This window comes from Cavia porcellus, unplaced genomic scaffold (genome assembly GCF_034190915.1).
Source record: "Cavia porcellus strain 051 isolate PalLab524CR breed Dunkin Hartley unplaced genomic scaffold, mCavPor4.1 scaffold_17, whole genome shotgun sequence".
NCBI classification, from domain to species: domain Eukaryota; kingdom Metazoa; phylum Chordata; class Mammalia; order Rodentia; family Caviidae; genus Cavia; species Cavia porcellus.
The window spans coordinates 45,263,495-45,288,852 of NW_026947500.1; the positions used below are offsets into that span (position 1 = coordinate 45,263,495).

The 25,358-nt window shown below is 61.5% G+C and overlaps 4 protein-coding genes and 1 long non-coding RNA gene across 9 annotated transcripts; 4 read left to right on the top strand and 1 right to left on the bottom strand.

The window, feature by feature from the left end:
* Positions 1-180: 180 nt before the first annotated feature.
* Uba52 (ubiquitin A-52 residue ribosomal protein fusion product 1) lies at positions 181-2,997 on the top strand. Its single transcript, XM_003465196.5, has 5 exons — positions 181-348; positions 1,448-1,561; positions 1,813-1,899; positions 2,636-2,738; positions 2,821-2,997. Exons 2-5 carry the CDS (start codon positions 1,459-1,461, stop codon positions 2,912-2,914), a joined length of 387 nt encoding a protein of 128 aa, XP_003465244.2. The 5' UTR covers positions 181-348; positions 1,448-1,458; the 3' UTR covers positions 2,915-2,997.
* Crlf1 (cytokine receptor like factor 1) lies at positions 2,827-20,729 on the bottom strand. Of its 5 annotated transcripts, none has more exons than XM_063228007.1 (10): positions 19,414-20,429; positions 11,092-11,373; positions 10,759-10,888; positions 10,461-10,630; positions 9,389-9,546; positions 9,104-9,272; positions 7,552-7,664; positions 7,005-7,192; positions 6,854-6,901; positions 2,827-6,541 (listed from the first exon to the last, which is right to left on the bottom strand). In XM_063228007.1, the coding sequence occupies exons 2-10, from the start codon at positions 11,312-11,314 to the stop codon at positions 6,115-6,117; spliced, it is 1,626 nt and encodes a 541-aa protein (XP_063084077.1). In that variant the 5' UTR covers positions 11,315-11,373; positions 19,414-20,429; the 3' UTR covers positions 2,827-6,114. The 5 variants fall into 5 exon arrangements, with proteins under 5 accessions (XP_063084077.1, XP_023418823.2, XP_063084078.1 ...); XM_023563055.2 differs by lacking the exon at positions 19,414-20,429 and adding an exon at positions 15,436-15,689; XM_063228008.1 differs by lacking the exons at positions 7,552-7,664; positions 19,414-20,429 and adding an exon at positions 20,504-20,729 and having other exon boundaries at positions 6,271-6,541; positions 6,854-6,896.
* Positions 4,005-5,873, top strand: Rex1bd (required for excision 1-B domain containing). Its single transcript, XM_063229063.1, is given in 3 exon segments — positions 4,005-4,060; positions 4,062-4,329; positions 5,682-5,873. Coding segments are annotated over 3 exon segments (516 nt in total).
* On the top strand, positions 7,221-11,976 carry LOC106026561 (uncharacterized). Its single transcript, XR_001200211.3, has 3 exons — positions 7,221-7,412; positions 11,472-11,570; positions 11,796-11,976. It is a non-coding gene; the product is annotated as an uncharacterized LOC106026561 (long non-coding RNA).
* Tmem59l (transmembrane protein 59 like) lies at positions 20,725-25,157 on the top strand. The gene is made up of 8 exons (XM_003465099.5): positions 20,725-20,904; positions 21,538-21,685; positions 21,787-21,887; positions 22,801-22,953; positions 23,654-23,756; positions 24,278-24,395; positions 24,472-24,589; positions 24,667-25,157. Exons 1-8 carry the CDS (start codon positions 20,728-20,730, stop codon positions 24,793-24,795), a joined length of 1,047 nt encoding a protein of 348 aa, XP_003465147.1. The 5' UTR covers positions 20,725-20,727; the 3' UTR covers positions 24,796-25,157.
* The last annotated feature ends 201 nt before the right edge of the window (positions 25,158-25,358 follow it).

Genomic DNA, 25,358 nt, shown 5'->3' on the forward strand with positions numbered 1-25,358 from the left:
GCACCATTCCTCTGCTGAGCAGAAAACATTCCCCTACAGCGTTCGCGTACCCAGCCGTCGCCAAGGCGACCGTGGCTCCAAGTACCTGGAGAGGCGCAGCCTCATCACGTGGCTCGGAGGGCGGTGCCTGGGTCCGGAAGCGGTTTTGCTTGCTCGCCTACACGCCCGGCGATTCTTTTGCCAGTATCCTACTTGACGGCGTCGGGGGCGGGGCCTGGGGCGGGACCAGCTTCGCGGCGCGGATTGTGACGCAGCGCGCGGCGTGCTGGGTGCGCAAGCGCTCTCGGCAGTGAACTGACGGTTTCCGGTTCCGCCGCCCTCTTTCTCTTCAACGAGGCGGCCAAGCGGGTAGGTGTCGGAGGTTGCGCTGCTTCGCGTCGGGTTGGGGGTTGCTGAGGATTTATTGTCCCGGGAGGCGGAGAAGGCGGACCTGAGCCCACCAGGAAGGGTAGCGGGGTCTCGGAGCCAGCCTTGGGTCGGCGGTGCGGAGCGCGGCCTCTGGGGGAAGGGGCGGCCCGCCAGTTCCGAGCCGCGCGACCCACGAGGCTTGGGCCATCAGATCCTCACTGCTTAAGTTGGGCCTCTATCGGGTTTGTGAAACAATTTGGGTACGTAACTCAGGCTGGTATTGAGTTTCTGAGTAGCCACGTCGGCTTTTAACTCTCAATTCTGTCCCAGCCTTCCAAGTGCGGGTGGGTGGCGTCACTTTCCCTTCACCGTCCACATTTTTGTGAGCCGTGTGTAAACAAGTTCCAGGCCGCGTGGTCCTGAGCGTGCTGGATATGGAACCCATGGTCTGTTATGTGCTTCTCCCTTAGTCCTCGCCCTTGCTTATTAGTTTCGGGGAAGGCAGGAAGCAAGGTCTGGGGAGTTGGCGCGTAGCGAGGGGCACCCAGAGCGTTGGGTGTTCCAGCGCGGAGGTGGAAAAGGGAGTGGTGTGTGTCTTGAAGAGGCGGGGTCCCCATGCAGGCAGATACTAAGGGCCCGTGGCCGCCAAAGCAGGACCGTGGGAGGCTGTGCAGATGAGGTCACCAGAGACGCATGCCAGCCTGGGGATTCTAAGGGATCTCTCCCTGAGATAAACCTGTAGGCCTTTATCTCTGTTTTTAAAATTTTGAGACAGGGTTTTGCTAAGTTGCCCCCATGACCTCCGACTTGAGAATCTACCTGTCCCAGCTTCCACCTGCAAAGAATTGGGTGTCCTTCAGGGGCAGAGCCACTTGCTTACAGGCCCTGGCTTCCATATCCAGCACGTGTAAACAACAGTATCCAGAACGGGGCGGGGGAGAGGGAGTGGGTGGAGGAAGCCAGCACTTAGGTTATACAGGGTGTGAGAGGCACCGAGGGATAGAAGGAAAGGACAGCTCGGAGCTGCCTGAGGTCGGGATGGCATCAGCCGCAGGAGGCAGATGTGTCCCACTCAGGGCTAACCCCCCCCCCCCCCCAGCAAACGCAGAAATGCAGATATTCGTGAAGACCCTGACAGGCAAGACCATCACCCTTGAGGTTGAGCCCAGCGACACCATCGAGAATGTCAAAGCCAAAATCCAAGACAAGGAAGGTGAGTTGGGTTAGGTCGGCGCTCTGTCCCCACCTTGATCTGCCACTGGGTGCAGGGGAACCTGTGCAATGTGAGGCAGGGGTAGTGTTAGAGCCCTGCCTTGCTTCTTCGTCCATGTGTGGCTTTGGAGGAGGGCTGAGAATCTGGTGGCGCCCTTGAGAGTGGAGGTCCTGGTCCCCCTGCAGGAAGGAGCTGTGGAGCAGTTGGCAGTAATCCCACAGCCCTCAGCTCTTTGTCTTGTCCCCCTGCAGGCATCCCACCTGACCAGCAGCGCCTGATATTTGCCGGCAAACAGCTGGAGGACGGTCGGACTCTCTCGGACTACAACATTCAGAAAGGTACCGGTCTGGGGGCTCCTTGGGGTACCCAAGAGGTCGTTCCTGTGAGGATAAGGCTGGGGTGTTGGCCCTGGGTTCTCTGGACAGCACCCAGAACAAAAAGGATGAGCATCAGGGCAGGAATTCTGCTTTGTCAGGTGCTCGTCTGTTACTGGAAGACATCTGGTCCCTGTTCCAAGATGGCATTGGTTACTCTTCTGTTTTGTTTTACAACTTTTTTTTTTTTTTTGTCTTCTGTTTTGTTTTTAAATGACTGGCGAGAATATAGGTGTTGTGGTGTTTTGTTTAGAACGGATGATGGGCTTTGGAGGTGTAGCTCAGTCGGAGGGGCAGTTCCATCCCCATCCCCAGCTCCAGGGAAGAAAATCCCATGATCGGGCTGGAGATTTAGCTCAGTGGCATAAGCGCCTGCCTTGCAAGCAGGCAGTCGTGAGTTTGATCCCCGTTACCGATAAAAAGGAAAAAGACCAAAAAAAAAAAAAATTCCATGATCGGGGCTGGGGATTTAGCTCAGCGGCATAAGCGCCTGCCTTGCAAGCAGGCAGTTGTGAGATCGATCCCCAGTACCGATAAAAAGGAAAAAAAAAAAAGAAAAAGAAAATCCCATGATTTAGAAGAATCAGTTCTTTGCCAGGTGTGAGCAGCCTGGGCCTGCCCAGAGCATCACCTTGGGGTCCCGAGCTCACTGGGGGCTGTGCCCTGAGTCTGAGCTGCCACCCCTCACTTGTTCCTCCAGAGTCTACCCTGCACCTGGTGCTGCGCCTGCGAGGTGGGATCATCGAGCCGTCTCTGCGCCAGCTGGCGCAAAAGTACAACTGTGACAAGATGATCTGCCGCAAGTATGTGGGGATGCTGGGGCAGGGAGCAGGGGCAGAGGCAAGAGGCACAGGGTACACTCACCAGCTGCCCTCTCCCTGCTAGGTGCTATGCCCGCCTGCATCCCCGTGCCGTCAACTGCCGCAAGAAGAAGTGTGGCCACACCAACAACTTGCGCCCCAAGAAGAAGGTCAAGTAGATCCTTGCCGGCCTCTCCTCCAACAGGTGCTAGGCACCGTGGCCTCAGCGCCTGAATAAAGTCTCCCTCACTTGACTAGAGCAGCAGCTGTTGTCCGTGTGCCATTCTATTCCAGGCACTGCTACAGAGTGGCCCTCTTTCTTTGTCACCTTTTTGGGTTCTCTATGAGGTGGTGTTGGCCCTGGGCCCTGAACATTTTTCCCCCAGCCAAGCATGAGTCACTTGGAGGCCCAATTCCAGCCTAGGGCCTGTCCCGAACCAGGAGCTGAAAGCCTGGCTGGGCTGAGGCTCACCCACGGGGCCCTGGGCCTGGGCACTGAGGGTCCTGGTGTGGGTCACCTGCTGAGGAGGCCACACTTGGCTTTGACGGTGAGGTGGTTGTGAAACCAGAGGCTTGAGATTCTGCTGCTTGGCAGGCAGTGTGCCCAAGCTGCACCCTTACCTCTTCAGGGTTTTGGGGGGGTCAGGGTTAGCTCTCTGCCCACCAGGATCACAGGTGTGCCAGTCATGCTGGGCTGGAAATGCACCCCACAGGGTGGCAGCCTCCCCTCCCAGGATACCATCCCAGCCTGCAGTCTGGTTACCCCCACCTTAGGCTGGTCCGCAGGTTAGTTGTCACTGCCTGCCACCACCAAGCACAGTAGGTCCTGTATAGGGCAAGTGGGACCTGGCTGGGGCTGCAGAGCTACAAGATGTTCGCTGGTTCCAAACCATACCCCTTATTCCTGGGTGAATGGAGCACAGAAAGGAGAGTCAGACCATATATCCTGGAGACAAACCTGGGTTACTGTATTTCCCAGGCACAGGGACCTCCCGGCCGGCAGGGGGCGCTGGGCGCAGCCAGTGCTGCGAGCTACGCATGGCCGGGCTGCGCAGACGATCACCACAGGGGCCGGAGTCGCAGAGGACTATGCCTTTACTGCAGTGCACAGCACTACAGATGGCCCTGGTTGAGCAGGACCTCCATCGAGCAGCTGCAGGCTGAGCACGTGGGGGCCTTCTGCCAGTTGGAGGCATGAGTGTGGAAGGGCAAGCAGCTAGCAGGGCCCGCCTGGGTCCTGGGATCACCACCCATCTGTGAGGGCCCTGGATGCGGGGCAAAGGCTTCAGGACCTTCGCCTGCCGCAGCGTGCACCACCAGTACTTGCAGTGGCCCACACCACGACTTTGCCCGCTACTAGAGCTCCGTGCATGAGGTGACCCAGGCCTTTGCCACGGGCTCACTTGAGGTGCTGGCACTGGAGGCTGAACTGGCTGGGCCGCGTGCCTAGCCGCTGCTTGTCAGCCATGTCTGCAGCCCACAACAGCTGAAGCAGACACACCTGGTGCACCCTCCAGTATATCGGCCTGCCCCTGGGCATTCTCTGACCTTGCTCCTTAAAACCTTCCCCATAAGGGCCAGGGATTTAGAAACAGCATAAGCACCAGCTTCGTGAGCGCAAAGTCATGAGTTCGATCCCCAGTACCAAAAAAACAACCTTCCCCATGGTTTCTTTTTTGGTCATCACAGGGCTTTGAACCCAGAGCCATCACACTGAGTACATCCCCAGCACTTTTTTTTTTTAATTGGTACCGGGGATCGAACTCACGACTGCCTGCTTGCAAGGCAGGTGCTTATGCCGCTGAGCTCAATCCCCAGCATTTTTAATTCTTGGAATAGGCTCTCACTAAATTGTTCAAGTTTAGGTTGAACCTGTGATCCTCCTGACTTAGCCTCCCACAGTGCTAGGATTACAGGGGTGTACCCTCAGCTTCTTCCCCAATTTTATCACAAACTCTTGTTCCTCGCTCCGTGGAAACCCTCACTTCATCCCTGCCCCGCTGAACGATATTCCCAGAAGCCTGAATTCACCTTCCGGAGGATCCACTCCTCAAGTGTTGCCACTTTTTGGACCGGGAGTCGATCTCAGGACCTTGCACTTGCCATGTAGGTGCTGTGCTGCTGAGCTATAGCCTTGGCTTGGTTCATAATCTGCCAATAAAGCAGGCATAGTGTTGCATCCCTATCATCCCAGCCCTTGGGAGGCTGAGCCAGAACTGCTTCGACTTCAAGGCCAGCTTGGGCTACAAAGTGAGTTCAAGGCCAGCCTGAACCAGTCAGCCTCAAGCGGATTCTCAGGCCATGCCCCCTACAGTCTCTAGATGGGTCACTTCCTAACTGAAGCCTACTCTGACTTTCAGCTAATCTTGGCCCAGGGGTGGGACCTCCACTTGAAGCACACCTACAGTGCACTTTGCTTTAGGATTCCCGGGCCTAATTCTTGTCCCACGATGAGTTTGGGACCATACAGACCCTTCCTACGCCATAACTGCTGCCCATCTCTGGTTGTTAGTTCAGGGTTTTCCCAGTCCACACACACAGGAGGCCAGACTGGCACGCTTCTTGTGGGCCCTGCCCCATGTCCTGCCCCTGCCCTGCAGAGCCCTGTCCCACATGGCTCTTCCTGCACTTTCTGGATTCAAGACTCTGTAACAGTGAGGGAGGCCAGCCCACGGAGCTGGCCATGCAGGAGGATGCTGTGCGGATGCACCAGCTGAAGCTCAAATGAGCGCTGCTGCCCATCAAGCTGGCCTAGTTGGGTTTTTGGGGTGTCCTCACCTGGCATCCCTATACACACTTTTCCACAACTTGAGTGCAAAAACTTGGTGGGCTGGTGGGACGAAGCTACTCTGCTGGACTTGGGACCTGGCACACCTGGCACACCCTGCACCGGGATGCTCAAGCCCCAAGCCACAGCGCCCTGCACCTTCCCCATGCTGCCTGCAGCCATGGCAGCAGACAGACAGAAGGGCCCAGGGCTCCCACCACCCCTCTGTGCTAACCTCGAAGCGGTGGCTAATTCACCCCATCTGGGTTTTATTTATAGTTCTCATCCGCTCTCCCAGGGTAATTAAAACCATGGAGGCCATTGTCGAGGTTCTCCAGGACCTTAGGTTTGATGCAGAATCTGCAGAGTGATGGTGCTTCCCCGGGGACACTCAAGGGAGCTGGGAAATGACCTGACCAAATGCACTGACCGCCAGCTGGCTGATGTTGTGGCCCCTGGGGCCAGGACCCCTCCACCATGGCACCACCAGCACCGCCCACAATAAAGAAGCCTGTGTCTGCACTCATGGCCTCTGTCCTGGGGGCCTGTGCCTCAGGAGAGGGGGTCAGGGGGGAGGGGGAACTGAGGAGGCCCGTACTTTGCCTGAAACACTCAGTTCTGACTCACAGTTCTGTCCACACTGCAGGACTTGCAGGGAAACCTGAAATTTTGGGAGGGGAGTTCCAGTCCCAAAGGTGCTCTCCAATGCTCCCCATCTCCCCCAAGCCCCACAGCCCCAGCAGGGCTTCCCACACCTCCACCATCAGAGCACCTAAATAGCTCATTTATTTCAAATGTCTTGAGGGACCCCAACCTGGGCGAGCAATGGGCCCTTTGACCCTGAGTCCTGGCAGGGGGTCCAGGCAGCTCAGCCAATCCCCGCCCCCATGCTGGGGTGCTCCCGGGGGTGGGGCTGTCGAAGACTTCAGAGCTGCCTGTCTCCTGCTGATGGTGCTGGATGCCATGAAGTGAGGGTACATTCCCACTTGGTCTCTGTGTCTCCACGAAGCCCGGGTCACTACAGCTTATCTGGCAGGACCTGTGGGCACAGAAGCCAGGCTGAGGCAGGAGCTGAGAGGCGGCATAGGGCTGTCCTTGGCTGCTTTCAGCTGTGTGGCCTTAGTGTGGACACTGCCCCTCTCTGGGCCTTGATTACCTCTTCTAAGAAGAGAGGCTTTCTGGTGGTCATTTCTGTGCGACCCCTGCAGGGAAAGCCCTTATCCCTATCCCGGGGCCAGAATGCAGCTGTTCCCATGTTTACTAAAGAGAATGAGGTCACAGAGTCGAGACGCCTAGAAATCTGTGTCTCTTCCTGCCACCCAAACTCGACCTGCTACCGCGACCCCCTTACCTCTCGCCGCACCCCGTCTGCCCGAGGGCAGGATCCCCTCGTCCTGTGCTTGGAAAGAAGGCAGCAGCGTTGTGGGGGCTGCAGACTTGCGTAACTCCATCCTCCCACCCCCACCTCCCCTTCCGGCACCTTCGGGTCCCCCCCTCCCTACCTGGTTGCGGGTCTTGTGCGACTTCTGCATCCAGGCCCGCCACTGGTCGTAGAGGCGGAAGCTGAGGTTCGAGCAGTACGCGTGCTTCTTAAGCCAGCCCAGGAACTGCTTGAGCTCGCGCCGCACCGGGCCCGAGCTCGGCTCACCGCCCCGCGGCTCGCACGCCCCGCCACCCGGGCCCGGGCGCTCTAAGGGCGGAGCGCAGTGTCGGGCGCGGCCGGCAGGGGGCGCGCGCGGGCAGGCGCGGAGGCGGCGCGTCGGGACCCGCGCCCCTCGGCCCGGCGCCGCCTCCCGCGTCCGGGGACCGCATCTGCCTCAGGCCAGCTGCACCCCGGGGAGGAGGTGCGGGGTGGAGCGGCCCCTCCCCCAAGGCCCCTGCAGGAACCGGATTCCCGCTGCCAGAGCCAGGTGTGAATGCAAGCGGGGGGTGGGGTGGGGTGGGGAGCAGGGCCAGAGGGACAGAGACAGACAGGGCGGGCGGCCGGAGAACGAAAAAGGGAGAAATGCAGGCGACACGGAGGCTGGGGGGCGGCGGGAGGCCGGAGACCTGGGAACAGGCGGCCCAGGGTGTTCGGGAGGGACCAGAGGCCCTGGAGACACAGGGACCGGCAAAGCAAGCAGGAGAGGGGATGCTTGGGGTCCTGGGTTCTCTCCACAGTTCTGGAAGAGGAAGGAAGAAGAGAAAGAGAAGGAAATGAAGAGAAAGAGGAAGGAGGGAGAGGGAGTAGGAGACGAGGGAGGAGTGCGGGGGGGGGGGGCAGCGTGTGAGGCGTCCCCCGGGACAGTCCCCAGGACGCGCGCGGGCCAGCGCCAGCGGCCGGGAGTGGCTGAGGCCAGGTGGGCGGCCGCCCGTCTGTCTGTCCAGCGCAGGCGACGGCCAGCTCCAAGCAGGCCGGCGGATAAGGACATCGGCCTCACGTCATAAATAAAGCCGGGGACCCGCTGACAGGCCCTGGCACGGCCCCGGCCTCCGCCGCCCCCACCGGCCTCCCCCGGCCTCCCCCAGCCTCCCCAGCGGCCTCGACCGCCTTCTGGCTCCCGTGCAAGAATCGCAGGTGCTGGGCACGAGTAGGGGCCAAGGCGCAGGCCCCTCCCGGCGCTTGCTCCCGCCCACCCCAGAACCTGCAGGGGCCCCGATGGGGGCTGGGGAGCTGGCTGCAGCCTGCTTCTGCCCTTTCCTGGCTCTGGAACTCTTTCTGGGCCTCAGTTTCCCCACCCGCCAGGGTGGGCTGGACTGTCACTGAACTTAGTCTGGGTCCAAGAGTGACCTCCTAGAGCCAAGGAAAAGGGGACCGCCCTAGGGTGATGTCATGAGGGGGGCTGGGGACATCTTTACCTAACATCTGCAGAAGGGATTCTGTCCCTAAGCCTCACAACAGCCCAGGCCAGGTGCGACTCTCACCCCCACTTTCTAGGTAGGGAAACTGAGGCCACACACTCCAAGTAATGGGTTTCATACCATTTCACAGGGGAGAACACAGAGAATCCAAAGGTGTGGGGAGGCCCCAGAGGCTAACAGTCAGACCCAGCCCCTACTTCCTCCCATCCCTAGAAAGAAAGGGATGCAGAGGCCCAACCTCAGAGACTCAACTCTCTTGGTCTCTGGGGCTGAGTGTGGGTAGAGTGGATGAGTGGACCAGGTGGCAGTGGGGCAGATGGTGAGGCAGCGTCCCACGAGGGACAGCCACCACTGTGGGGCCAACAGCAGTGTGGGCTGTTTGGTCCCATTTTTTGCAGAACTCGTTTTTTTGAGGAAATCTAGGGTTTTTGTGTACAAACCTCCTATTTTTGTTTGTTTTTTGAGACAGGGTCTTCCTATGTAATTTAGGCTGACCTTTGAACTCTCAGCGGTCCTCCTGCCTCAGCCTCCCCAGTGCTGGGATAACAGGCATGTGCCATCATGCCATGCACTTCATGTTTTTGAATCTCTGCCTATAGGTCATACTCCTCCCACCTCCCAAAAAGAGCCCAAGTCAACCTGGGGGTCGCACATGGCCCCGGAGGTCACCTGTTGGAGACCTCTGCTTTCTGGGAGAAACAAGCAGGGATGTGGAGCTGGGTGGCCGGACGCCCCATCCCGGCCCTATTGAGATGCTCACCGCTGCGTGGTGTGGAAGCGGCAGTAGGGTGGCTCCACTCACTCCAGATCCCAGCCTTCTTGGAGCCATAGATGCCAAACGGGTTGCAACGCACTTGGACGAAGTAGACTGTGCCAGGCTTCAAGCCAGCCAGGCGGCAGGAGGTCTGGTTGCTAACATCATCCACCACCTGGACAGCGAGGGCGGGGCCAGGTGGGGGCGTGGCAAGTGGAGGGTGGGGCCAGATAGAGGGGTATGGGTAGGTGGGACAAGGCCAGATAGTGACCAGTAGGGCTGGGCGAGCACCTTCCAGTCCACACTGTCCTCCACGCGATAGCGGATCTGGTACTTGGCTTGAAAGAGGAAATCCTTGAGAGCTGGTGGCGACACCCAGCGCACGCTCAGCTGGTCCTCTAGGTCCCCAACACGGCTCACGTGGACGTCGGGCGGAGGGTCCGTGGTCACTGTGGGGTGGAGCAGAGCCTGTTCACTTGGGACCCCTCTTGGGTGGTCAATGATAGTCTAGGATTGTGCAGGCGCGTAGCTGAAGTGGCCCTACCTCCGTTTCCCCTCCCCCTCCTCCCTCCTGTCCTCTTCCAGCTCTCTGCCTGCCCAGTGCATTACATGATACAGTACTCCAGAAACACTCAGCCACTAGCGGCACTCAATTAACGTTAGCTGTTATCGCCTGTATTATCTGTGATGGGAGAAACATAATTCTGTTTCCCAGGGGCTGCAGAAAGTGGAAGCTGAGGGCTGGGGTCAGACCCAGCTCTACAAAAATGGAGTGAACTCCGCTTGGCTTGTGACAGTTTTCATCCAGAGCTGCTGCACCCCTCACCTCTGTTCCTTCCCGCTGCACCAAAACTTGCCCTGGACTCAGACACGACAGGGGCTCAACTACTTTCACAATGCAGCCTCAGGATGCCATAAGAGGGGAACCCTACACACACCTTGGGCCTTGGGGAGGGCCCGCCTCTCCCACAGGCCTTGCCAAGGGGCCGAAAGGGTTAAGGCACAGGCCTGCCTGGGGCTGAGAAACACCCTAATTAGATTAGGCGCAATTCTGCGCAGGGATCATCCACTTCCTGCCTCCCGCCCTCACCTCTCAGCTCTGGGCCTCGGCTTCCTGGGGCGCCTGCTGACCTGGGCGCCCCCTCCTGCTCCCCTGGGCCCGGCTCCTGCACACCTGGCTGCTGCAGGGGAGGTGCCAGGCCAGGTGTTCTCTACAGAGCCAGGCTATCCTGGCTGTTTTGGGGCTTGGGATGGGGATATGGGTGCCCAGCTGTCCCCTGTCCCACAAAAGGGACAGAACTAGAGTCGGAGCCACAGCTGGGGGTGGAATACAGAGAGGACAGGGCAGTGGGCTGGGGCTCACCCACATCCAGGATGTCCAGCGTGAGCACGTCGGAGCGGGCTGAGCCCAGGCGGTTGGAGGCCTCCACCCAGATCTCATAGGGTGTGAAGAGAGCCAGGTCCTTGGGGATGCGGCAGGAGTGTGGCCCTACAGTGTGGTACTCCTCACAGGTGTTGTCCTGCCCATACCACCTGTGGGGCGGCAGGGGATCCAGACATAGAAGGGGAGGTCCCTCCTGGTCCTCAGACCTCACTGTGGTGGCCTAGGGGGTACAGTTCTGAGAAGGCCCAGGCTGGGCCTTGGAGGGGACAGCGCCCACCTGAGCTTGTACTTGAGGGAGTAGTTGGTGTGCAGGAAGGTCTCGCCATGGGCGCCTGGCGTCCAGCGGCATGTGAGGTCCTTCATATTCTTGGACCAGCAGCTGATGTTGAAGGGCTTCTCGGGGGGCACTGAGGGAAAAGAGGGCGGTGGAGCATGACTTGGACGGTCTCAACCCTGACCCATGTGGCCAAGCTGCTTGGGGCCCTCAGGGTGCAAGGCAGGAAGCATTCTAATGACAGTAAGCAGTGACCCACCCCCGAGTCAAGCCACACCCCAGGCGGATGCTGCTCTCCGGGACCTGTTCAGCTCTGCGTGTCCTTGGGCCACTTACAGCCGATGTAGAGGCAGGAGCCAGCCAGGATGCTCCCATCGCGGGCATGACACACAAGGTTGTCCCCGGACTGCTGCCTGGATCCATTGAGGTTGACCAGGACCAGGGCCAGGGTGGAGGCGTTCAGCACACGTGAGAGCTCGGCAGGCAGCCGACGGCCGTTGAGAGTCCAATAGAGACCTTCGGCGGTGGCCCCAGACAGGTCCCCATGCACTGAGCACATGGCTTGCAGGGAGGAACCAATGAGGAGTGTGGGGTCCTGGGGTGTGATCACGGCCAAGTCTGGGATCAAAGAAGACAGCCCCCGTTACACCTCGGGTGGGATCCCCCTGAGCCTCTGCCATGCCCAGCACCTCCACACATTTGTTTTGCTACTCCAGGGTCTCGCACCAGGGGTGCTTCGATGGGAGAAGAGTGCAGGGTCTGCTGGACAGAGGACACAGGGCACCACAGTCTACCCCTGCAGTCCTAAATACAGGGTAAGGCTGCCTGCATCTCCTTGCCAAATCCTGCCTATCCCGTGGGGGGGAAAAGCTGACCCTTGGAAAGCCCAGATGTTCCTGCTCCTAATAATCTACCCTACACGGCCACCCAGCCCAGAGGCGGCTGTGCCAGCTATAGGCCCCCCAGTCCCCTCCAAAGGGACTTGGTGTTCGTTAAGTCCCTCAGCTGTTTTCTTGGTAACATTTTATCTCTCTGGCCAGGTGTGGTGCACGCCTGTCATCCCAGCACTCTGGAGGCTGAGGCAGGAGGACCACTGTGGAAAGTTGAGACCAGCCTGGGCTACACAGGGAGTTCGAGGCGAGGCCAGCCTGAACTACATAGCAAGACCTCATCTAAAAAAAATAAATAAATAAAAATAATCAAAAAGCAAAAAAGAAAGAAGGGCCTCTCTGTCTTTTGTTGGGGCAACTGTGACAGTCTCTGGAAGGGACTTTGTGAATTGGATTTGTGTGCAGGGCCCAGGAGTCTCGGGAGTGTGCAGCTCTCCTCTCCTGCCAGCTATCAAGGAGACTAGGACCTAAAACGGCTGTTTTACCCTGGGGGAAACTGAGCCCCAGAGGATGGGGAGGCGGGCACTCTCTGGGCCAGTGACATCACTGTCTGTTTGGCTGTTGGGGAAGCGAGCACCCTGGTATCAGCCACTGGATTGTCTAGGGACCCCGTCAGAGTCCACATACATGTACATTCAGCTGGTTGGAATCCGAATGCCCCAGCTTGCTGAGGAAGCCTGACTTGGTGACTTTTCCCTCTGAGCCTCCGGGAAGCACTTTTCCCTTCACCAAAGAAAGGCTGTGAGGACCATTCGCCCATTCATTCACCCATTCATCCATTCACAGATTACCAAGGCGTGCAAAGGGCACAGAAGGAAAACAGAATAGAGAAAAGGAGCAGAGTTGAGCAGAGGCCAAAGACAGCTCAGCTAGACTGGGAAATGAGCTGAGACCTGAATTAAGCAAGAGACAGAGCTATGAAAAGATCCGAGAGACAGCAGTTCAGGTAGCAAGAACTGTACGTGGAAAGGCATATAGGAAATGAGGTTTGGGGCGGACAGCAGGGCCCCCAGCCTGCAGAGGAGTTTTTCAGGGGTCCTGAGCAGGGGGGAAGGTCCTGTTTAGTTTACAAAGAATAGCCCAGGCAGCTGTGAGAAGAGACTACAGGGACAAGGAGCAGGATGGGGGTCCAGCCCCCCGAAGTTTAAATGTTAGGAGCCACCCTGCACTGCTCCTCATTGCCCCAGATGGCCAAGGTAGGAAGGGCTCAGTCCCAGGCCAACCCTGACGGTTCTCCGGGGCAAACTTGGCTGAGCGTGGCTGGGATCGCAGTTGCGTTTTGGGGCTTGGCCCAAGGCTCACTGGAGGTCTCAGCATCCGTGCAAAGGAGCCGGTGGTGTGGGCCAGCCGAGGGGGGGGGGTGCGTGTGGGGCCAGGGGGCCGCCCCAGAGGTCCCAGGCAGCCAGCCGCCTGCTAATTCTAATTCGGAATTCCTCTAGCTTGAACTCGGGCGTGCCAGCGCCTCTGCCACGGCCCACCCACCGCTTCCTGTCTGGGTCCCCCCAGCAGGGTGGGAGGCACGGCTGGGCTGGACCCCAGGCCCAGTCTCAGCCCTCCCAGGGCGGGTCATGCCCCTCCTGCCCCCCACCTCCAGCCAGATCTGGCCAGAAAGAGCTCTCTGGGGAGTCTTGGCTGGGGGCACTGCCCCCCTGCCACATCCCCCTGGCCTGGCCTAGTCTGGCCAGTTTGCCAGCAGCTGCAGCTGCCATCCAGGGTTTGGATGGGGACAAGGGAGCTGGAGGGGACAAGGCCGAGCAGGCCTAGATAGGCCAGTCCCCAGTCCCTCTGCTTAGCAGGAAAGGTCAGAGGGACTCTTTCTCCTCTGGGGACAAAGGCCTGACCTTTGGTATGGCCACCGGCTCTTCAGTCTGAACTCCAGGTTTTCGCATCTGCAAGGAGGGAGGACTGCATGCTGCCTGCCAGAGGGTTGGCAAGAGGAGCACACTGTGTGGAGACCCCACACCCTGCAGCATTCCGGGGCCACCGGTCTGAGGCCTGCCCCCTCCCCACTCTTTCCAGGTTCTTGCCAGCCATGGACCGGGCGCTAGGGACTGGGTCACACACATCCCCAGCCAGGCAGGAGACCAACAGCTGGGAACAAGCCACTGAGCCCAGAGGGGAGCCTGGCCTGTTTGGAGGGGCTCCTAGAATTCACCCCAAAGTGAATCCCTAGGCTGGGCTTTGCTCCCCTCTGCGGCCTACCGCCCCTCCTCTCCCAGAGAGCTGGGGCCTTTACAAGTTTTTTTTTTTTCCTTTCCCTTTCCCAATCTGGAGCCACTGCTGTTATTAAAAAGGAACACCATGTGTTTTAAAAGGGAAAAGTGTGAGATTCTCTGGAAGCCTAGCAGGAGGGCAGCCTCAATTCCAGGGTCCCCTGGGGGTTCCCACCTCACTTTCCACAGGTACCTGCAGACACTTTACGACCCTGCTGGCCGGTCAGGTGCTGAGACACACCATAAGTAGAAACATATTGTTGAGGTGTGAGAATTTTTTATTTAATTTCTTCTCCCATAAAGGAAAAAAACACATGCACGACCCCCGCCCCCACCCACTACTTTGGCCTATTCCTCTGTGGCTTGGAAACAAAGCTCCAAGCCACCCAACGCCTGGCAGAGTCAGTAGGGACCCCAGGAAGCCCTGGGGAGCCTCTCACCTGTGCAGGCAGCTCAGGGCAACTTGTGCCCCAGGGGTGCCCTGGCCCTGCCCTTTCCAGAATGACACCCCAGAACATACACTGCCCGAATGCAATTCAAGCTCACCGCAAACGTCCCCTGCCGCGGAGCCTGCGCGAGCCCCTCTGCTGGCTCCCCGTGGAATTCGAGGAAGACCACGAGTGTGTGCGCCGGGGTGGAATGTGTACGCGCCGCGATGGTGTGCGAACGCGCATCTGGGATGCAGTGTGTGTGAGCGGCTGCGGGCGAGGGTGACGGGACCTGAGCCAGTGTGTGTCTTTGTGTGTCTCTGGGTGTGTCTTTAAGCTGGTCTGGATGCGGAGACCGTATCCTGGCGGGGGTGTGCATTGGGGGAGCCGGAATGCGGGAGGCCAGGGGCGCCCCGCGGGGAGGGGCCTTGAGCCTTCGGGTTCCCAGGGGGCCTCACCGAAAGCCCGGGCCCGCAATGCCCGGGCTTGGGCCCTTGCTGCCTCTCACTCTCACCCACCCACTCACAAAGACTCAACGCCAGAGGCTCGCAGCCCGTGCAGCCTGGATGAGGACAACTCTGAACGCCAGTGGTGACGGGGACTTCGCGGATCCCCGTGCGCTGAGTCCTGCGCATACAGGGAGGGAGGGCGGCGGCAGGCCGCCGAGAGGCACATCCCCAGGGACCCTGGGCTGCGCGCCAGGCGGCCAGAGCCGGGGGCCCCCTCTCGCCCTCCCTCCCCTTGGGGCTCATCCCTTGCCCAGGGGGACGCTCCCCGCCCGCACCCAGCGTGCCACTGCGTGCGCCCCAGCCTGCCCAGGAGCGGTGATCCGTGGTCACGGACGCTCACAGCGCCCGTGGCACCCCAAGGCGCGCAAAGGGTCCCGGACCACCGCCCCCACTCCTGGGGGCTTGGCTGAGTGCCCCGGCTCGGGCGGCCCAGGTGAGGAGGCCTTGGCGAGAAAGTGGCTTGGGCCAGAGGTCACAGCCATGTGCGCCCCGCAGGTGAGGGCGCCCCGAAGACCCCGCCGGGGGCGCCTTCCTTTGTTCCCGGACCTTCCAGGTGGCGCCCGCGCCCCCTCCCCCCGGCTACCCCCAGGCGCCGGCCCTGGGCGGCGGAGGGATGAGGAGCAGGACGCGGGGTACTCACGGGCTCCCGATCCGGCTCGCAGTGCTCCGAGGACGCAAAGCAATAGCAGGGACAGCGACGGCGACCGCGGCGCGGATTGGGCGCCTGGACGCGGGCGGGCGGCGGGCATTGGGTCGGCGCTGCCGGGGACGCACGGGAAACAGCGGCGGGGGCGAGGGGGTGCGGAGGGCGCGGACCGGGCCGCCCGCACGTCGCTGGGCGCGGACGCAAAGGCAGCAGCAAGTCTGAGCAGCGGAATTGACAAGGCGCTAATGTGCGGCTGGCCCCGCCCGGCCCCGCCCCCGGCGCGGCCCGGCCCCGAGGGGGCGGCGGGCCCCGCACCGTCCTCCCCGCCATCCACCCGCCCGCCAGCTCGCGGGCACCGCGCGCTCCGCCCGGCCTGCCTCCACCCCACCGCGAGCCGCGCGCGGGTCCCGCGCCCAGGGCCCCATCTCCTTCCCCACGGCCCGGGACTTTTCTCCCCAGCCCCTCCGGAGCCAGGCTCCCCACCTCCAGCGGGGGTCCCGGGCCCTTCCCCCAGCTCCCTCCCAGTGCCCGTGCCCACAGCTCCGCACTCCTGGCTCAACCCAGCGGCCCTTCCGGCCCCCCAGCGACCCTGGGCCCTGCCCTGCTCCTCCCGGATCCTCCCGCCCATCTCGCCGCTGGGCCCCCACCCAGCTGGGCCCCGCCTCCCACGGATCTCCCGAGCCCCGCCCTCCGCAGCCCCTCTTCCTCCCCAAGGACCGGGAAGTCACCCCCAGCCCCGGTCCCCTCGCCCGGGTGCCACCGGCCTGGTCCCCCCTTCCACTTCATCCCTCCTCTCTCCCGTCCTCCTCGCGAAGCCTCCCGGGCCCGGGGCTCTACAGGAGTAAAGAAGGAAAAGCAGGAAGGCGCGGAGCCCCAGCGCACTGCCCCCCGCGCACCGAGTGGGTCGGAGGGGCTTGGGGGTGTCTCGGAACCTGAAATGCAGCCCCCGAGTGGGCACACGGGGAATCGTAGGCCCCCGGGCGAGGCCGCACTGGGGGTGACAGGGATTCCCCAGGAGGAGCGTGGCGAGGACTGCTCCCCGGACGCACTCCCCCCCCACGGAAAAATCCACTCAGCGGCCCGCGGGTGGGGTGCGCCACGCGGTGAGTAATCGCTCCCGCGGCCGCCGCCCGCCCGCTCCAGGTAACGCGGCCGCCCGGAGCGACGCATAGTTTATCTTCTTTCTTTTGCGCAAAGATCTTTCTCCTTGTTATTATTTTTGGCCACTGCTCTGATTTTGGGACCCCTCCCGGCCTGGCGTTTCATCCCTCTCCTTCCGTCCCCACCCAACCGGGGCTTGCAGGAAAACGGGTTTCTGGTCTCCGAAGCCACTGGAGGGGGTGTCTCAAATGCAAGTTCCTGGGGGTCGCAGCTTCCCAGGTTGTGTGGCAACCCTTACCCCCAAATCCCCAGAACATCAAAGTCTCCAACTGTCCCTTCCCTGCAAGGTCTGGACCTTCCTCAATGTCCCCAGCCAGCGAGGGAATCAAAGGGCCCCAGGAGGGGCTAGGGGTCTCCCATCTTTGTCTGTACAAGGCTGCCCCTTCTGGGGTCCCCAGCCCAGGCTCCAGAATGTCAAAGAAAACCGACGGCTGGGGACTTGGCGCAGGGCACCCCATCTGGACCCTGGATGGAGAGGAGGATGTAAAAGCCAGCAGGCCTTCTGCTGGGACAACCCAGGCCTCTGGGGCTCAGTATCTCTCTGCACAAGGCCAGGCACCTAAAGGTCTCCTCCGGAGGATGGAGCATGATGGAAGTGCCCCCGGATCAAAACTCTCAGCATGGCACAGCACCGCCTCTAGGGGCAGAGGTGGCCCAGGCCTGTTTGTGCCTCTTCCACAGTGTGGTGGTCTTACCTGCCAGGTGGTGCAAGGGCTGAGTGGAGGCCGCAGGGCTGGGCTGAATTTAGAGTTCTGCCCCCCCTCCCCCATTGCCCTTGGCTCACACATGCACCCGAGGGGGGGGGGGTCTGGCCTCCTCCTGAGGGGATCTCAGGGTTCTCGAGCTGAAATCCCTCATTTCCCTCTCTGGGCCCTGCTCCTCCCCCATGCAGCCAGGTGCTCGGCCGGAGACCTGGAAGCCTGCGTGACGGCGCTCTCCTGCACGCTTCCCACACGGCCAATCCATCAGCAAATCCTGTTGGCTCTGGTTCCAAAACACATCCCTATCACGAGACTCTGACCCCCTCTCCCCACCCTGTCCCGGTCCAGGCCCCCTCAGTGTCACTCAGGGACGCTGCAGCCCGGCCTCCAGTGGGGCTTCTCCCCCTAACCTTGTGGCCTTTGTCTGGATGGCAACCGTGGGTTGCCTGGCCTCTGTGCCCTGCCATCTTCTTCCCATCCTCTCTCCTCCCCTTGCTCCCCGAGTGTTTCGGGCTCATCACCAGCACAGACCCTTTCTCCACAGCTCTTTCTGGGGCTGGGGTGCTGCTCCCCGACTGTTCCTACGTAGTCAATTCTCTTGGGGGCCTCAGGTCCTCGGAGAGGCCCCACCCTCACCAGCACACTGCACCTCCACTTGGTTTATTGTCTCTGGAACCTCGATGTGCAGACCGCTGCTGTCCCCCTCCTGTGTCTTCCTTCAGTACCCTGAAACCCCCTAGCTGGAAGCCAGCGCCAGGTCCAGGAACAGCGAAGAGGAGGAGCTCAGTAAATATTTGCACAGTGAGAAGATGTTGGAGAATTCTTAGCCCCTCCAAGTATCAAGAAACAGTCCCAGCCAGCTTGGGGTCGCAGACCGGCATATACTCCGAGTTGCGATGTCCAAAGAAGGGCATGGACCATTTCCCAGTCCTGCCTGAGCATGACCCCTGGCCTCTGGGTGACCTTTGACTTTAGGGAAAATGACTTGACCTCTAGTGCACCCTTTTCTACTCTTGTCCCCCCACCCCCAATCTCTGCTGGGAGAGGCCCCTGGTCAATATTGACTAAAGCCCTTAAAGGCGGTGGGGAATGTGCTCAGGGGATGGAGGGGGGGCTCTTCCGTAACCCATAGAGGCCAAGGGCCCTGCAGTCCCAGAGGAGTCACTGGTGGTTCACTGGAAGCAGCACCCAGGGGTCCATTTTGAGCCACCCCACCCCCCTGCAGTTTGGAAAGCGCTGCTTGGCTAGGGCACCTTTGCTTTAGGAATCAGGGAGAGGTAGAGGGAGGCTGGGGAATGGTGTGTGCCCAGGGCTTAGCTCCTGCACCCCAGAAGCTGATTGGGGGGTGGGCTGATGCTTGGGTATCCAAGCTCAGGGTGCTTGGATACTAGGCCCTGGAAGTGGCCCCGGGACATCTCAGAGTTGAACTAAGGTCCTTTTCTGGGTTGCTGTGCAACCCTACAGCGGATGCCTGCGTTTCCTGTCCCTCTGTACCCCAAAGAAACTTAAAGTCTAGGGGAGAGTCGCACCCCTCTTTTCTGTACTTCTCCCGAGCCGAGCCGAGCCGAGGGTGCCAGCCTGCCGCAAGGCGCCACTGTGCCTTGCCTCCTCCCTAACCCGGACCCAGCTTGGGCACCAGGGTCATAGGGGTCTCGGGAGGGCGGCAAGGGACAAAGGGCGCTTGTCTGCTGCCCGCCCTGACCTCCTGGGCCGCCGCTGATTCACGCTCCGCGGGGCCGCATCGCCCCCCCCAGCCGCCGCCCCCGCCGGGCGCCCCGGGGGGTAGGAAGTGGGGGGACGAGGGGCGGCGCCGAGTCAACTTTCCCTCTTAAGCCCCGGAGGAATGTCGGCGGATTTCCTGAAACCCGACCCGGCCGCCCGCCGGCTGCCCGCCCCTCACCTGGACCGGCTCCCCGGGGACGGCGGCGCGGGCTCACCTGGGGGCCGGGTCGAGGTCTCTTCCGCTGCCTGCGCGGGGGAGGGGGGGACGCCCAGCAGTCTCCCTCCTCCCCTCGGGCGCCCCGGGCCACCGGCCCAGCCTTAGTTTCCTCTCGGGCCGAAGGGCACCGGGGTGGCTCTCCTTGGATCTTGCGTCCTCAGCGACACTTACCTTGCCTTTGCGAGCCTCTCTGTCCTCCTGTCGCTGGTCACCCAGGCCGAGCCCCTTGGCCGAGCTGGGCCCCGATTGCCTTATTTGGGACTACAGCGATGCTACCAGATTTGTGCCCTGGAGCGGCTGCGGGAGCCCCTTGTCTGCAGTGCGCGAAGAACGGTCATTGTGGAGAGGCCGCGCCGAGGACCCAAGCTGGCATGTGTGGGCTTGACGCCCGCTCTGCCCCGGCGTCGGGAAGCCGGGGTTTCCCCACGTGCCATAACGGACCATGCGGGGCACAACCTGCAGGGAGGTCCCCAAGGCTGGGTCGCGGGGGTCCCGGCTGCGCGGGAGGCCCTGGCCGGGCGGGGCGGGGGAGGGGCGCGCCGGGATCCAGATGTTCGGGGTCCGCCAGGCACAGCCGCGCCTGATTAAGCCACATGGGGGCCGCCGGGCTGCGAGATGAAAGCGAGGGGCCGCTGAGAAGGGGCGCCACCCCTCCTCCCCGGCCGGAACCTGTGGCGCCCTCTGACCCGGCGACCCTTCGAGGCTGCCGCCGTCTGCAGGGCCGGGGCCGGGAACGGACGTGCGCCCTTCCCAAAGCACCTGCGCCGGGGCTGGGACATCTGTGCGGAGGGCCGGGACTCGGGGGTGTCCCTAGGTCCACGCTGGAAGGAGCAGAAGCCAAAGGGGTCCTCGTCTGAGGTCGTGAAGCCACAGGGTCATTACAGGATGCTCTCGACGCAAGCCACAAGTGTGTCAGTTTCCCCACGGGAATTAGGGGTTTTGCCAGCCCTCGGCGAGGGGGACAAGGGCCTGACTCCCCCAGGCTCCAACTTCTGGCCTGAGCCGAGGAGGCCACGCTGGTGGCGCGGGGACAGAAGAGGGGACAGCACAGGTCACTACCCCTGGCCCGTTTGCCCAGGGAGAAAGAACCGGGCCCGTGGGCTTGGGCGCCCTGAGCTCTTCCCCGCACCCTCCACCTGGGTGTCAGCCTCCCGCCCGCTCTGCCCTCCCCTCTGGGTCCTGGCTTGGCCCGCGTGGGACCCCAGCCCCTCCCCTGGTCCCCGGGTCCTGGCGCCCCCGACGCCCTGGGTCCAGCGCACACCCTGTCCTCTTTTGGCTCCGAGTGCAGGGGCGATGCTCGATCCTGGGGGTCCAGGAAGGTGCCGGGGGACCCCGGGCCTGGCTCGGGCTCCGGCCGGGGGCTGGATCCACCTGCCCGCCCACCCCGAGGTGCCGCCCATCCCCGCCCCCCCTTCCCAGGCTGCCTCGCTCGCTGACGTCAGCGCCGGCCCCGCAGCCCGTGCCCCGCGCCCCGCACCGCCGGCCATGGCTGCCGCCGCGCTGATGTCGCCGGCGCCGCCGCTGCTGCTGCTGCTACTGCTGGGGTCTCCGCCCGCCGCCCCCGCGCCGCCGGCCCGGGACCCTTTTGCGCCACAGCTCGGGGACACCCAGAGCTGCCAGCAGCGCTGTCGCGAGCGCAACCCGGGACTGTGGCTCTCGCAGGTGACGCGCGGGGCTTGGGAGTCCCAGGTTGGGGGGGGTGTGAATCCTAGTTGGGGGAGGGGATGCGGGACCCGGCTACTGCACCACGCCGAGGTCCAGCGGTGGGGAGGGGCCGAGGGCATTCATGGGGGAGGGGGTGACCATCTCCAGGGCGAGGCTTGGGGCTCCCAGGTGGGAGGACTTGGGGATGCAGATCCCACCTCGGGAGCTCGACTTGGGGGATCCTTCTAAGCCGGAGGGGCCGAGGCTCCCAGTGCCACCTCTGTCCCCCCTCCTCCCCGTGCTGCGCAAGGGCCGCTGGGTGCCCAAGGCCCACCTTTTTCGTCCTGTGTATCCTTCTCCCCATACAGCTATCAGCCCCCCAAGCCATTGATCACCCCCAAAGCCAGTTCCAGAGGCAAACCCCCTCAGGCCTGAGAATACCCCCAGGCCCCTCCGCCCGGGAGCCCTTGAGGAGGTCCATTCATTCCCAAGGTCCCTCGTCTTCCTTCTTAGCGCTTAGAGCTCCCCAATATTCTTAGCTTTCTTCAGCGTCACCCCAATCTCCTTAGATTCGAAGGACCAAACCCTCCCCTCCCCTAGTGCTTTCTGTCCCTCCCGCCCCACTCCCTGCTGAGCCCCGTGTGCCCCCAGGCAGGGCCAGAGGTCCCCTCCTCGGAGTCCCCATATGACAGAGCCATCCGGATCAGCGCTTGTGAGAGGGGCTGCCGGCTCTTCTCCATTTGCCGCTTCGTGGCCAAGAGCTCCAGGCCCAATGCCACCCGCACCGAATGCGAAGCAGGTGAGGCCCAGGGCAGGCAGGTGCTCAGGGTGGGGGATGGGCCGCCCCAGTCGCCTCACTCCGCTCCCCCCCCCGCCCTGCTTCTCCCCCCTCCCCCGCAGCGTGCGTGGAAGCCTATGTGAAGGACACTGAGCAGCGAGCCTGCTGCGAGGGCTGCTGGATCCAGGCCCCCCGGCCAGAGCTGGAGTCCCAGCTGGAAAAGGTGGATGCCTGCTCCCCAGTCTTGGGCAACCCTAATACCACCACCCCCAGCCTCTGCATTCCATCCAAGCCTGCTTAGGTGGCCCCAGCCAAGCCCTGTCAATTCCAGGCCCAGTGATCACCTCTGTGGTGTGGGACCTACCACCTGTCACCCTGTCTCCTACATTTTCAGGAGTAAGCGGCAGTGAACACAGTCACCACTCATTTATCAAACACTCACCCTCAGTCAGCTCTGACCCTAGCCTGTCCCAAATTCCTGCTGCCACCTGGAGACTCCAGGCATGCCGGCCTTATCATCCAGTGACCCAAGGGACAACTGGTCAGGTCCTGCAGTCAAGGCTGAGACTTGGCGAGCTGGAGGCCACCAAACCTGGTGGCTGCTGGATTGTGGTCTGAGCTGAGGTTAAGGGCAGGGCTCCCCCAAGGACGGAGGCCTGGGGTAGAAATGACCATTGCTTGCCTGCGTCCAGGGGTAACTGAGACAAGAGAGTATGCAGCATAGCCAGAGACCCATGGCCCAGGGCTCCCCAAAAGCCCTTTCCCCACCCCACTCCAGGCTTTTGCAAGTTTAGAGAAGCTCAGAGCTCTCTCTGCGTCACCTCTGCCCCTTGGGATGAGGCCGATGTGGAGGATGGGTTCGAGGTCCTCTGGGCTGCTGGTCATTTGGAATCTGTGCCATGCCAGGGACTGGGCGGACAGCATCAAAATCTTACAGTTGCCCCCTGAGGGAAGAGGATCACCACTCCCTGTTTTAGGGCCCAGAGAGGGGAGTGAATTTCCCCAGGACCATGCAGCAAGCCAAATGCAATGTGGAAGTCAGGGTCCAAACCGAATCACTCAGCCAGATCCAAGCTGTGCCACTCACAGTGCTCTACTCTGTCACCATTTTTGGGCCTTGGGCCTCCCCTCTCTAGAGAAAGGTCCTGGAAGCTCCTGGTGGGGCCCTGTCCCTCCTGGACTTATTTTCCACTCTGTGCAATGACCTCGTCAACTCAGCCCAGGGCTTTGTCTCCTCCACCTGGACATACTACTTACAGACCGACAATGGGAAGGTGGTGGTTTTCCAGGTAAGAAGACTGCTGGGGGCCACCCGCAGAGTAAGAGGGGATGCAAAGTCTATGGGGATCAGCTTCAGGCTCAGCTGGATCCAGGGGCTCGGTGTCTTACTCTATGCCTCAAGCCTGCTTTCCTCTGTAGTAGCTTCCCTACTGGGCATGTTCTTCCCTCCAGGGAGCAGAGTACATCCCGGGGGTTCTATGTTACAACTCCTTGGGGATTCTGGAGTGGTTTTTCACTTGTATAGGAAGGATATTGGGGTTGGAACCCAGGGCCTCAGCACTGAGCTACATCCCAGCACTTTTCTAGTGTTTGTTTTGAGACACAGTCTGAGTCCCTAAGTTTGCCTGGGCTGGGCTTGACCTTGCCATCCCCCTGCCTCCGCCTCTGAGTGCTGGGATTACAGATGTAGACCACACGCCCAGTCCTCACTGAGCTGCTGTTGGCCCTGGCTGAGTCCTGGGACATCCCTCAATAGCTCACTGAAATTCTGCTCTATTCACCTGGAGCACCTTTTCCTTTGGAAGCCAGAGAATAGGGTTTAGGCAAACAAGGCCCCACAAGAGCAGAGAATGTCCTTGATGTCCCAGCCCATGGGCCATGGTGTCCTCCCTGCCTGCCCCTAGTGGACCTAGGTGCCAGCAGGGGACATTGCCTGCCAGGGCTCAGGATGCCTCTAACAGCCCCACTGTGCTATCTGCTCCGGTCCAGACCCAGCCTGTGGTCGAGAGCCTGGGTTTCCAGGGCGGCCACCTGCAGCGAGTGGAGGTAACCTGGAGGGGCTCACATCCCGAGGCCCTGGAGGTGCATGTGGGTAAGGGGCAGTGCACTGTCACTGGCATATTCCTAGCAAATGGTCCCCACAGGATGGGGATCTCCTTCCTCAATTTTGGGATCCCATGGTCCATTTCCTAGGGGCCCATGGACCATCTCCTGGGGTTCCATGGTCAATCTCCCAGGGTTCCATGGTCTACCTCCAGGATTCCACAGTTTATCTTCAGGGTTCTATAGTCCATTAGTCCATCTCCCAGGGTTCCTTGGTCCATCTCCCAGGGTTCCTTGGTCCAGCTCCCAGGGTTCCTTGGTCCATTTTTCAGGACTCCATGGTCTATCTCCCAGATTGCATGCTCTATCTCCAGGTCTACATGTTCTGTCTCCTAGGGTCCAGCACTCCAACCCCCAGTGCCCTGTGGCCCATCTCCTAGGGGTCCATGCTCCATCCTATCTATTCCTGAGCCCCAGGTCCTTGCCTCCTTTCCTCCCGCCAGTAGCTCCATGCTTCTTGTGGCCCCATGGCAGCCCCCAGAGGCTGCCGAGCCACGGCCCCTCTCTTAGACCCCGTAGGCCCCTTGGACAAGGTGCACAAGGCCAAGATCCGCGTGAAGACCAGCAGCAAGGCCAAGGTGGAGCTGGAGGAGCAGCAGGACAGTGACTTCCTCAGCTGCATGGCCCGGTGGGTGGTGGCCCAGGGCGGGCGGGCTGGGCTGCTGTTCTGGCCGGGGTGGGCACTGAGCCTTGCTGGTCCACAGGCGCTCTGGGCTGCCCCGCTGGCTGCTGGCCTCCTGCCTCTGCCTCTCTGTGCTGGTCATGCTATGGCTGAGCTGCTCCACGCTGGTGGCTGCACCAGGCCAGAACCTCAAGTTCCAGGTAGGAGAGCCCCATGGGGACTTGGGGTAGTGGGGGATCTGAAAGAGCCAGGGACTGAGCACCTTGGGCCCCTGCAGCCCCTGACCCTGGAGCAGCACAAGGGCTTCATGGTGGAGCCGGACTGGCCCCTGTACCCGCCTCCGTCGCACACCTACGAGGACAGCCCCCCGCCCTACAAGCTCAAGCTGGACCTGACCAAGCTGTAGCCCCAAGTCCCAGGTCGGGGGCCATGGTCCCGCCCCACCCCTCAGCCCTCCGTGTCCCTGTCCCATCTGCACTCCTCACAGGGGGGCGGCTGGGGGCTGGCCGGGGTTCTCCTGTCCTGTCCCTCATCCTTGAGGCTGTGCTGCTTTCTGTCATTGCTCTTGTGGCTTTGGGGGTGTGTGAACCCCACCTGCGTGCTGCCTGCCTTCTTTTTCTAGCCGCTCTCAGGGGCTGGGGCACAGCGGAGGGACTCCCTCCGCCGCTTCTGTTTCCTGTTGTCCTCCAGGGGCAGGGACCTGGGGACACCGATGGCGGGAGGGCCAGGGGCTGAGCTGGGGAAAATAAACCCTGAACCTAAAGGACATTCTGGCTGTGCCTCATCTGTCTGATGCTCTCTCTGCCCAGGGAGTGGCCTTCTCCGTCTGTGATAGGGGTCACCGTGGAAGTCCGTGGAAGTCACTGCCTGCAGAAGGCATAGACCTTCTGCGAGAGAAAGTATGGGCAGCTGACAGGGAGAGATGGGGTAAGGGACGTGGTGCTGGGGTCTCAGGTCTGGGGCTGTGGG

Bases quoted from the DNA above. Each gene is read 5' to 3' on its own strand.
- Uba52 (XM_003465196.5), top strand. From the start codon at position 1,459: ATGCAGATATTCGTGAAGACCCTGACAGGCAAGACCATCACCCTTGAG. The intron at 1,562-1,812 runs GTGAGTTGGGTT...GTCCCCCTGCAG, and splicing joins CAAAATCCAAGACAAGGAAG to GCATCCCACCTGACCAGCAG. The intron at 1,900-2,635 runs GTACCGGTCTGG...TTGTTCCTCCAG, and splicing joins GGACTACAACATTCAGAAAG to AGTCTACCCTGCACCTGGTG.
- Tmem59l (XM_003465099.5), top strand. From the start codon at position 20,728: ATGGCTGCCGCCGCGCTGATGTCGCCGGCGCCGCCGCTGCTGCTGCTG. The intron at 21,888-22,800 runs GTGGATGCCTGC...TCCCCTCTCTAG, and splicing joins TGGAGTCCCAGCTGGAAAAG to AGAAAGGTCCTGGAAGCTCC. The intron at 23,757-24,277 runs GTAAGGGGCAGT...CCCCTCTCTTAG, and splicing joins GGCCCTGGAGGTGCATGTGG to ACCCCGTAGGCCCCTTGGAC.
- Crlf1 (XM_023563055.2), bottom strand. From the start codon at position 15,544: ATGCCCGCCGCCCGCCCGCGTCCAGGCGCCCAATCCGCGCCGCGGTCG. The intron at 10,631-10,758 runs GTGGGCGCTGTC...GCCGCCCCACAG, and splicing joins TCCCTCAAGTACAAGCTCAG to GTGGTATGGGCAGGACAACA. The intron at 9,547-10,460 runs GTGAGCCCCAGC...TCCACCCCACAG, and splicing joins GCTGGACATCCTGGATGTGG to TGACCACGGACCCTCCGCCC.